Source organism: Solanum verrucosum, unplaced genomic scaffold (genome assembly GCF_900185275.1).
Source record: "Solanum verrucosum unplaced genomic scaffold, falcon-dt-bn FXZP01000064.1, whole genome shotgun sequence".
NCBI classification, from domain to species: domain Eukaryota; kingdom Viridiplantae; phylum Streptophyta; class Magnoliopsida; order Solanales; family Solanaceae; genus Solanum; species Solanum verrucosum.
Genome location: NW_026020144.1, coordinates 411249 through 423058, shown reverse-complemented (window position 1 = coordinate 423058; position 11810 = coordinate 411249). Strand labels below are relative to the sequence as shown.

Genomic DNA, 11810 nt, shown 5'->3' with positions numbered 1-11810 from the left:
TTTTTAAGTAATATAGAAGATATAGATAAATAGATATGTCAATGGATCCTCACTTACACAGCCAATGCACATAATCCTAATTATTAATCATTATATAATAATTTAATTTCATTAAACTAAAGATAAAGAAAAAGAAAAAAAGATGGGGTGGAATTGTAAAGTTTTGATTAACAAGGGAGTCTATAGAGCAAATTGTAAAGTATTAGAATTATGCTTCAATTCCTAATCTGGAATTCTAGATCGGGTAAAACCTAGCATAGTAAATCAGACCCGATTTTATGTATATTCACCCTCCAGATCTCCTAAATTCTTCATAATTTTCCCAATTTAGCTTCATTTCTGTAAGATTTAATCATAATTGATACCAGAAACACTACCGCTGGCCGATTTTTCTTGGACTTGGGTGTTGAATTCGGAGTTTTGAAGTCTAATGTATTGATCTGTGAAATTTGCGAGTTATTGAATTGAAGAAAATGGCGGGGGCAAGTCAAGGAGGACCAAATATGGATCAATTTGAACTTTTCTTTCGTAGAGCTGATTTGGATCAAGATGGGAGAATCAGTGGTGCTGAAGCCGTTGGTTTTTTGAAAGGATCTAACTTGCCTCAACCTGTTTTAGCTCAGGTACTTTAAATTTCTCCCCTTTTTACTTGTCTATGCATTTTTTGTTGTTATGTCAATGTTTCTAGTTGTGTTTGTGGTTGAATCTTGTATTGTGTTGATCTCGAAGGGCGAAAAATAGTTCAATAAATTGTTAGAGGAATGTAAGTGAGCTTAAGGACCATAATTGAATTAATTAAGTGTCAGAAGTTCAATATACTTGATAATGTTGAAGAACATTTGTTAGCATGAATTAGAAGGGATTCAGTGATTCACATTAGTACATACCAAACTGACCGCATTTTGATTGTAAAACAATGCACAAACTATAATGAAGAATGGCGTCGGTGAATGGATTCTTAGTTGACATGATAAGAATGGGATCACCACGAAGAATCATCTTACTACCCTTGGTAATGCCAAATACTGTGGAAGAGTTGATGTTCAGCTGGAAGAGTGGGAGAAGGAGGAGAATACGAAGGGATTGGAATGTGGTTCCGCTTGGTTTAATATGGGTTGTTTGGAGAGAGTGAAACATGAGGGCTTTTGAAGGAGTAGAGTGGAGTTTCTCTCAGCTGAGGAGTAGTCTCCTATTCCTCATTTTCTTTTGGTGTAAACAGAAAGTTCCCAGCTGTATGATTGGGTGGAGTTTGTAGAGAATCATATTATGTAGATTCTTTACTTTTTGGTATACCCCTTGTATACAGCCAGTTTGGCCATGTTTATGAATGAATATACTAATACTTTTACTTGAGCAAAAAAAAAAGAAAAAGAGATCAGATGAACTCTGATCTCTAATCACGTGCAGTGTCTTAAGGGGTTTCAAGATATTAGTTGTTGAAGAAGGTAAGAAGAATGAAGAGAGAGGTTGAGAATGGGAGAAGCAGAAGTAGAAGAGGAATCATTGAAGCAATTTTATTTTCAGATACTAATGGTTACCTCTTCCATCACAGCTCTTGGTTACTTATACATCTATTTGGTTGTATTCAGGGACACAGTGAACTGATAAATGATTGTTAAAACCCACATGACTAACTAACTCTATAGAAAATCCAGGTTCAAAAAGTAGGCCTTAAGAACTCTAACCTGGGTAGTAGCAATTTCATTTGAAGAGTGATTGATTGGCATGAATAGAGGGTTTTCACAACCTGGTACCTGTGCTAGTGGGAGGTAGTAGGTACTAGTGGAATAGTTGAAATGTTGTCCGTGACACCACTATTATCTAAAAAGAAAAGCATTTTCACAATTGACACATTGGTGTTGGAGGTTCAAATAACTTGTAAGCTGCTCTGGGATTGCTTTTTTGTACAAATTGGATGAAGATTTATCTTGTGACTGCAAGTTGATATTTTGCCATTTTGAGTTGGATGGTTCCTTTATTTCTACTAGCATTCGAAGTCGGTGATGTAGGTTTCCGTGACAAGGCACTGAAAGGAAGTTCAGCGACCTTGTCACCTCTTCTAAAAGTGTAGCAGCTGTTTATTTCCTTTGTAGGATGATCCTTGGTTCTGAGATACTCTTTTATTTATTACGTACCTCTGATCGATTGATCTTTTTTGATTTCGCTTCCAAGCTAAGTTTGCAGTTTCAGACTTTTATACTTGTGACTTCAGTTCATTAGCTTTCTTTATTTTGAAGTCTCTGTTTCTCATCTTCCGTCTTATGTCATAGGTTTTTTGATGGGTAAGTATGCTTATGGTATAGGTGCTTATTCATCATCTGTTTCTTTTGTTTTAAGAGACAACTTTTATCAAAGTTAGTTATTTAGGTCATTATAAAAGTCAAACTGCTGACTGGCTACCATTGGAACGTCCTTAGAAGTTCATAAGTTGCTTTAATCATGTTGGACTTACTTGATATATGATATCAATCTGTCCTTCTGGAAAAGACTTGTGGCAGAAATTGGTTGCCATTCTTGATAAATCACTCCAGCTTTTTGCCTGTGTTGGTTGACTCTTTTTTTGTTTGTTAACCGTTTTCCAGGCATTCAATTACTGTATAATGGTAATATTTTCTGCAGTTGGTGTGTTTAGAATGGTAGGATATTCTAGACAAGAAGTTTTTACTAGGCATTAGAGAAAAGCTTCCTTTGTGTTGTGAATATGCAGATTTGTTTCTTTGACATACTTGCAGGAGGACTGGAAGTCTTATTTTGTTATCTCTGTATTTCTACAAAACGTTAAGTTAATATGTTTTGATTTTCCTCATATGTCTTTCTGTTCTGTAAACCCCACTACAATAAGCTAGTTATGACTAGTTTTCTTTAAATATCTACAATTTTAAAACTCTTCTGACGTAAATATGATTTGTTCAACTGTGCGTGCACATTGTGTATCTTTGATTGCAGATATGGACACATGCTGACCAGAGCCGTACTGGGTATCTTAGCCGTCCGGAGTTTTATAATGCTCTTAAACTTGTAACAGTGGCCCAGAGTAAACGAGAATTAACACCAGATATTGTGAAGGCAGCTTTATATGGTCCCGCTTCTGCTAAAATCCCTGCTCCACAGATTAACCTTGCAGCGGTTGCTTCTCCCCAGTTAAATTCAGTTGGTGCTGCACCTGCACAACAGATGGGTGCTGGTGTACCAACTGCTTCTCAAAATTTTGGCATCAGAGGACAGCTACCTCATGCAACAGGTATGAACCAACAATATCTAACTTCTCAAGCTGGCCACTCAGTGAGGCCACCTATTCCTACTGCAGCTACTGCATCACGTCCCCAGCAATTTGTTGCTGGCATGAATTTCCCCAGGGGTGGTAGTTTTACAGGTCCTGGTCTTCCAAACTCGAACAGTTCAAATGACTATCTCGGGAGCAGACAAGCAGCAATATCCACTGGACCTACTATGCAGCCTCCCAATAGAGGAATGAGCCCTTTGGTTCCTCCAGTTACGCAAACTCTTCAGGGATCTCTTTCACTACCTTCCATGACAGAAGCTAATACAAAAGCTACTGGTAGTTCTGGAAATGGTTTTGCGTCAGACACAATGTTTGGAGGTGAAACCTTCTCCGCAAGCCAATCTGTACCAAAAAAGTCTTCGTCTACTCCAAACTTTTCTCTGATGAGTGCACCCACTTCTTCAGCTATGGTTCCAGTAACCACCGAGTCTCAAGCTTCAGCCAAGCCTGACCCCTTTGCTGCATTTAATACTCTTACAAGGCAATCTCCTGGGAATCAGCAGCAAGTAACCCCATCTGTGTCTAAACCTAATCAACAGGCTTCTGTTCAGAATATTTTGCCAGTGTCATCATCTGGAACTCCAGCGGGTTCTGTACCTCCTACTCCTGAGCAGCCACAAGTTCCTTGGCCAAAAATGACAAGAGCAGGAGTTCAGAAGTATGCAAAAGTGTTTATGGAGGTGGATTCAGATAGAGATGGAAAAATCTCCGGTCAACAAGCACGAAATTTATTCTTGAACTGGAGACTGCCAAGAGGTAAATTAACATTTTTGCAGCCTTTAGTGTCTATTTTCTTGAGTGACAAGCTTGCTATCGTCAGAATTATTTATTTCCTTTATCCTTTTCTTTTTAGTTATGCACTTTCAACAAATCTTACTCCACGACATAGCTCGAATAATAACGAGTACAATCTGGCGTTTAGATAAGAGTCTGATTTACTCACCAGTCACCAGATTTCATCTTATAAATTCTACTATAGTCTACCATATTCTGTATGTTATAGAACTGTGTTTGTAAGGGCACCCCCCTCACACACGGAGCAAAGTGGGAAAGTGCCATTGTTGGGCTTCTGGGAAGTAGGGTCAAAGGGATGGTGTTTAACAATATCAAAAAAGTGAACTTGTCGAAGTTTGAAAGAGTTATTTTTCTTTTCTCTCTTGGACAAGCTTAAAATCTGAGAGAAGTCCCTTTTTAAACTAATCCATGCAAATTTGAGGTTCAGAGATTCTTTTTTTGTGTTCAATCATTCTTTTTTACTACTTGGTCATGTTTTATCGGAGGCACAATACAAATGTGAATATCCTTATTCTTGGTTCATATGCTCTAAGTTGGATTGCTGCCACGATTTATTGGAGAGCTATCAGAGTCCAGAGATGTTTTATTTTGGTATCTCAGAACTGTTGGATTATTTTTCCAAATTATACATGTCATTTTGATTTTGATACTGAGTATAAAAAGTTTTTCTTTTTTTTTTGAATATTCTCTAACTTCAAGTTTTTGGACTTTGGTCTTTGAATCCTGATCAAGCTACAAAGTAACTTACTATTTTCGCTCTTAGCCACTTATTTTTTTAAAGATTTGTACATTAATACTCCATACTCCCATTAAAAAAGCATGCCAAGCCTCAAACCATGTACCTACTTATCTTATTTAGTGTCATTTGGAGTTTGTTTTACATTTGTAATGTTCAGTAATACCATTCATGGTCTCTGTCAGAGGTCTTGAAGCAGGTGTGGGACTTGGCTGATCAAGATAATGACAGCATGCTCTCTTTGAGGGAGTTCTGTGTAGCTCTGTATTTGATGGAACGATATAGGGAAGGCCGCCCTCTTCCATCTACACTACCGAATAGCATTATGCTTGATGAGACTCTGCTGGCCCTAGCAGGTCCGCCCACTGCTGCTTATGGAAGCACTGGCTGGGGTCCTGCTTCTGGTACTACCTAAACCGCATTTTAGCTGTTTTAAGTTTCGACCATTTTGTTGGTATACTGAAGTTGTTTCATCATTCTGGTTCTGCTTAGGCGTAAGACCTCCACAAGGGATGCCTGGTGTACAGCCAGTTGCACATCCTGGATTAAGACCTCCTATGCAGGGGGCATTACCTCAGTCTGACCGAGCGATGCAATTTAATCAGCAAAATGCTAGAGCAACATCAATGAATAATTCTCATATGGACCAACTAAGTAATGGGGAGCAGAATATGTCGGAGTCAAAGGGAGAAGAAACGGCAGCAGGAGAGTATAAGGTATTATTTCCTTTATATTCTAGGTAATTTGTCTCCTCTGTGGGTTTTCTTGTAATAGGGTTACAGTAATCTTGAGTGCACCTACTGAGTAAAAGAATGATTTTGATTAGAATTGCCCCTCAACCTGGGGGGAATTGTTAACCTCAAGACTCTCCCGGAGTAAATTCAGGTAGGTAGTGATTGTGTGCAGCTTAATGTGGATAATGATTCCTCAAGAAGATTAAATCAAGCTATTGACTATAGTGCAGCCTCTCCTAGCTTTCCCTGTCCAGAAACTTTGTCTAACAACTACTATTAGGCTGTTTCAGTGCCATACCATCTGATACTTTTTCAAGATTCAATTGATTAGAATGTTACGAACTTAGTCTAGTCAGCTAATTAGCTACAAAGTAATCTAGGATGCGGGCATATTCAGGTTAAGAGCTGTCTGTGTGTTGAATTCTAGCACTCTATCTACTTCACTAATATTGTTGACGTAGTAAACCTAATTCCTTTGTTTGATAAGGATGAAAGCAAGGACAAGATGCTTCTGGATTCCAAGGAGAAGCTTGAATTCTACCGCACAAAAATGCAGGATCTTGTGAGTAGTTGCCGCCTTCAATGTACAGCATTGTTGCATTTCTATTGTTTCGAGTTGCTTTTTCTCAACTATCACCTGCTCTTTATGTTATATTTATCTCTTCATTTTTTTTCCCATCTCATCCATTTTCTTTATTTATTGGGATTTCCTCCAGGTTTTGTACAAAAGTAGGTGTGATAACCGGCTTAATGAAATCACTGAAAGGGCATTGGCTGATAAAAGTGAGGTACTGTTTCAGCCCATTGATCTCTCTCTCTCTCTCTGTGAAGTTCATAATTTGTTTGGTTTCAATTTCTCCCTTCTTATGCACTTTGTCAATTGATGAGTTATTTTAGGCTGAGCTTCTTGGCAAAAAATATGAAGAGAAGTACAAGCAAGTTGCAGAAATTGCTTCTAAACTGACAATTGAAGAGGCATCATTTCGTGATACTCAAGTAAGATTTTGCTCCATATATTCTTTCAAATGTGTACTATAGTTATATATCCCAGTTCTTCACAAATCGAAAGATTTGAGTTTACTGCTGCAAGATGCTATACACATAAGAATAAACCATTCCCTCCCTGCATCTCTAATTCTCTATGATTAAACGCCTTCCCGGCTTCTTCTAGTGTTCCAATGCTTTAATTGTTTAGCTGGCTTGTTTATAGCATTTTCTAGCTTGTCATTTGTTTTATTCTTTTCCTAGTATTTAGTGCTTGTTGACTTGTTGGAGCATATTAGTTTCATATTCTTGAGATAAAAGGAAAAAAAATCCCTTATTCAGGAGAGAAAGCTGGAGTTGCAACAGGCAATCACTAAAATGGAACAAGGTGGCAGCACTGATGGTATTCTTCAGGTGAAGATAACATACCTTATTACTTTGGTTACTCAGGTAAACTGTTGGGAAGTGTGTGTTTCCATAGGAACTTATGCTATGTTTCGGCCACTTTTGGTTGTCTAGGTCCGTGCTGATCGCATACAACATGATCTTGAGGAGCTACTGAAGGCCTTGGTGGATCGTTGCAAGAAACACGAGCTTAATATGAAGTCAACTGCGTTAATTGAACTCCCCCCTGGTAAGTTGTTTTTCCCCTTGTTTTTCTACGTCTTGACAGTTTGTTCTCTGTTTGTTCTGTTTTTCATTGCTCCTACTGAGTCTCTTTTGAATTCTGAACATCCTACCCTGGGTAAGAAGTCAACCCTACCTATTTCATCTGCATATGTGCATAATGTCATATCAGTTCTTGAGGTCCTATGTTTTCTGTGTTTGCTACTCAGATAATACAATTGGAACTCATTCTTGTTCAATTCTTGCAGTTATTATTGAAAATTGAATATTTTTCAATGGTTTTTGAATTTATTGTGTTGATGTTGTTTATTAAAAAAAATTTAATGGAAAACTCGAAGATAGTTGGTAACTTTTCAATTTGTTGCATCACATTTGTTTATTATATTTTCCATCTAACTTTTTTGGTCTGAAATGGTCTTCTCCTTCTCAAGGCTGGCAACCTGGAATTCCAGAGATATCAGCTGTTTGGGATGAAGATTGGGATAAATTCGAAGATGAAGGTTTGCTTTCTTGAATATATTCCCTCCCCCCTTTCCCGTTCTTCATCAGTTGTCTTTCTGGCACCATATAAGTTGCATAATGTTTGACCTATGTGCATCCCTATATCACTTTCTGCAGGATTTTCTTTTGATGTAGCTGTGCCTGCAAATTCCAAATCCACATCTATTCAGAAGGAAAGTTCTCCAACTCATCGCGAATCCCCTGATTCTATGTCAAATGCTGATGCCAAGTCCGAAAACCATTCCGCTAAAGGAAATAATAGTACTGTTGAGACTGATTTGATGTATATGCATAGCGACGAAGAGTCAAAAAGTCCACAGGGCAGTCCACGAGAACGAACAGCATTTGATAGTCCATCTGGTGAATACTCTGATAACCATTTCGGCAAGAGCTTTAAAACAGAATCTGAAACTGATAGGTATAATTTGGCTATTACGTGCAATATTTTCCATCTGTATTTTTCCATTTCTACTAGTTCCAAATTTTCATAGTTTATGAAGCTTTCAGAACTTTCATGTCCAGCACAACGTCTGTTTAAATCTACGAGGGCATGCTTGATGCATGTTTCACTTTGTCTGAATCGTTTTGACCTGTGTCTTTGACCACTGCTCACTAGTGTCTTCATGCATCCTTAGCATGTCTTGCGTCTGTCTCATTAGTTTATAAATAAATTAAAACAGAATATGGCATTTTATGTTCTGAATAGTAAAGCTGAAATGTAGTGTTAATTAATTATACCTTTATCAAGATTTATGCTCAGTCTCACTCCATTCTGGTTTTGAATGTTAAATAAAGCTCCTTATTTTATCTCTATAATATCTACTAATTCACCGCGTTGCCCTTAAAACGAAGTCCTCCAAAAGCAGAGAGGCTGCCCACCCACAGTAAAAGAACAAAAGCATCCCATGCTTCTCTCATCCGTGCATCATCGAAGTCCCTTTCTTGTCCCCTTTCCCCACCCGTCCCCTGCTCCCTTGTCTTTCTTATTCCATAGGAATAAGAGAGAAAAAAATCATTTTATTCTTTCCTGGCTGAAACATCTCATCTTGACCTCAAATTCTTCATGGTAAGTATTTTGAGTTGGTAACCAGAGCAAGATAGCAGCGAGGATAGTGGAGTAGTTGCCATACGATTATGCCAATGAAAGGGGATTGTCACAGTGAGTACAATTTTTCTGGATGACTAGGACTTTGTACCCATAGTTTTGTTGCACTAATCCACTGGTGGAACTTCTTTTGCTTCATTGAACTTTTGCCTCTCAGTTAGTTTTATAAGCAAAAAGGGTCTCGTAAGTTTAAACTAGATATAGCTTCTTAGGGGAAGTATGTGCAAGTACCCTGAGATTTTGTATTAACTCTGACTTTTGAAGAAATTTCTAAATCGATCACGGGAAGGGGAAAAAGAAAATCATGACTTAAGGTAGGAAAATGCTCAAGTATGTTATAGTGACCCATATATCTCTTAAATGCATGTTGTTCCTTGTCTCATTAAAAAGGTAGAAAAATGCTCAAGCTTTTGCAGTAGACAGATGATTGGCAATTTGCCTTCTGTTTAAGAGCTGCTTTTCAAGGCTTGGCGAATATTTTCCGTTAAGGTAATTATGAAGGAGAAACTTGAATAGGTGGGTGGGGGATAAACAACCATTTGTTTGTACTGGCATTTTATACACGAATTTTGGCTCTTTGATTGGATTGATGTATATTAAAATGGTGAAGTTACCTACTAGCACAAACATGTTTCTTCAGTGCCCTCATTGAGTCATGTCCCACAAGCTTTTATTTCAAGTCTTTCTGTGTGTCCTTGATCTTGTTGGACATGCCGTCTCTAAACTTGTGGCAGAGGCCTATAACTAGCTTTGCATCATTCTTATTCATGTCCTTTTCTTCTCCCCTTTCATTGGGTTAACAGATTTGATGAACCTGGCTGGGGTACGTTTGACAATAATGATGATGTGGATTCTGTTTGGGGCTTCAGTGCTAAGGTGAGTAGGCAAACCCTTATCAGATTTAGTTTTGTTCAATGTTATTAGATGTCGCATGTCTTGTCATTTTGTAAATATGTGCAAGTGCTGACTATTCCACTTAACAACTAATCTGCTGTATAAGTAATCTGAGACAAAATGTTGGCAAGCGGTAATGCTCTTTCCTTTTTGCATTCCTATATAGAATTGATAATTTTGATTTTGAGAAAGTAACAACTTGTATTCTATTTCCAAAGAATCAGAAACCTGTCACAACAAGTTACAGGTTTCCTAATTACAATTGAGGTAGAGTATCAGGAAGATCTTCAACACTTCAACAAAATTACAAAGAGCTTAAGACATCTCTAACTGATTCTGGATCTTCCATATACTCCTGTTTACTCCAAAGATGAAACAACACTAAACAATTCATCTTCATCTACTATGTGAAATAACATCTTCTTCTTTAATAAAACAAGATATCCTAGTTCATATTTTATACGGTAACATTTTTATTTATGAGTTCCGATGTTGCATGTGTATCTTGGTCGCCCAATTAAGATAATTCCTGCTTCACCCTTGTACACACCCAATAATGATCTCAATTGCATAGTTGGATTTTGCTTTTTGATACTCCATCTGTTGATGATGATGGAATGCTAGTTTGCTCTGTTGCAGAGTCTCCCTGTACATTGACTAATAATATCCTGCAGGAGTCGGATCATGTCAAGCATGGAGAGAAACATTTCTTTGACTCAACTGATTTCGGTGCAAGTCCAACAAGGACAGAGTCTCCTGGGGCTGAAAGTAGATACCAGAAGAATAGCCCATTTACCTTTGAGGATTCAGTTCCTGGCTCACCACTTTCAAGAGCGGGAACTTCTCCGAGATATAGTGTAGGATCGAAAGATCCTTTCTTTGACAGTTTCTCAAGGTATGATTCCTTTAGTACAAATGATCGTGCATCTTCCCCACGAAAGGAGACTCTCACGAGGTTTGACTCCATAAGTAGTGCCAGTGGTTTTGATCATAGTAGAGGATACTCATTTGATGACGCTGACCCATTTGGATCCACTGGACCATTTAAGGTCTCATCTGAGAGTCAAAACACCAAGAAAAGTTCTGATCATTGGAGTTCGTTCTAGTTTGTGGCCATGATTTGTTATATTTGATTGCCAATGGGCCATTGTTCCTCAGCGTTTTTCATGCCATCTATTTGCACGTGTGTTGTATAGTTTAGAAGGACAGGTAAAATCTTGTCTTGATAAGATACTGTTTATATTGGTTTTCCAAATGTTTGAAGAATCCCAGTGTAGTCTGGTCTTCATGACAGAAAAATCCATTTTTTCCAGGATCAAGTTATTTTAGTCATGTTTTTTCTGCGTAGAGGGGAAAGAGAGGGAAAATGAGAAAGGAAAGGGGCTGAAGGGTTGGGTTTTGTAATTCATTTTTCGCTATGTACTGTTCGAGAACTGCAATATGTTTGTATCACAGTTTTTTTCGTTTGATATACTTGATTGTATCAAATGGTTTGCCACTCGCAATAATTTTTTTCTAGTGCTGATAGGCAATTGAAGAGTCGTGAGTTTTGTGTTTGGAATCATTGGCTACTGTATAATTTCACTAGCTATCAATGTCAATTCCCGCTTCGATAATATTCTCTCTGAGTTGAGGGTCCATTCCGACTACCTTCTATTCTTTTCAGACTTCACTTGTGGGATATACACGGTATTAATAACCTTTGAGCTACAGGTAGAACATAACACAACAAATTAAACGATTCTCACCCCCGCCTCCTCAAAAATGTTCTCAATTTTGGCAGTAAAAAGTTATTTATGTGTAATTATAGCGAGAATTTCATAAACACAGTAACGTACATGAAAAATGTGATAACGAATGGGTTGGGAGATAACGTTAGCTTAAATTAGCAAGTCACATTATTGAAATGCAATTACTAAATCACATCTTTTGAAATGCAACCGATAAATATATAATATATATGGAGTATTCTTTTACATATAACTTTGATTTGAGTTATCTAATGTGAAACTTATACTTGATCAAAACACACAAGATATTAAAAAAATAAGTTGTTTTGACTTTTTTATGTTGTGTCTTTATATTTCTTTTTGTACTTCTATGTTTTAAATAAACAAAAATATAAGTGATGCTTTGATTTGATTTTGTGGA

At 37.6% G+C, this 11810-nt stretch overlaps 1 protein-coding gene across 2 annotated transcripts; it reads left to right on the top strand.

The window, feature by feature from the left end:
• The first annotated feature begins 204 nt into the window (after window positions 1-204).
• Window positions 205-11205, top strand: LOC125827551 (uncharacterized). 2 transcript variants are annotated; one of them, XM_049506847.1, is made up of 13 exons: window positions 205-623; window positions 2947-4039; window positions 5000-5218; window positions 5307-5530; window positions 6036-6110; window positions 6265-6336; window positions 6446-6544; window positions 6875-6946; window positions 7052-7166; window positions 7591-7659; window positions 7778-8078; window positions 9569-9641; window positions 10337-11205. In XM_049506847.1, exons 1-13 carry the CDS (start codon window positions 474-476, stop codon window positions 10763-10765), a joined length of 2991 nt encoding a protein of 996 aa, XP_049362804.1. In that variant the 5' UTR covers window positions 205-473; the 3' UTR covers window positions 10766-11205. The 2 variants fall into 2 exon arrangements, with proteins under 2 accessions (XP_049362804.1, XP_049362803.1); XM_049506846.1 differs by having other exon boundaries at window positions 10334-11205.
• Window positions 11206-11810: the final 605 nt, after the last annotated feature.

Bases quoted from the DNA above. Each gene is read 5' to 3' on its own strand.
- LOC125827551 (XM_049506846.1), top strand. From the start codon at position 474: ATGGCGGGGGCAAGTCAAGGAGGACCAAATATGGATCAATTTGAACTT. The intron at 624-2,946 runs GTACTTTAAATT...CTTTGATTGCAG, and splicing joins CTCAACCTGTTTTAGCTCAG to ATATGGACACATGCTGACCA. The intron at 5,219-5,306 runs GTACTACCTAAA...GGTTCTGCTTAG, and splicing joins TGGCTGGGGTCCTGCTTCTG to GCGTAAGACCTCCACAAGGG.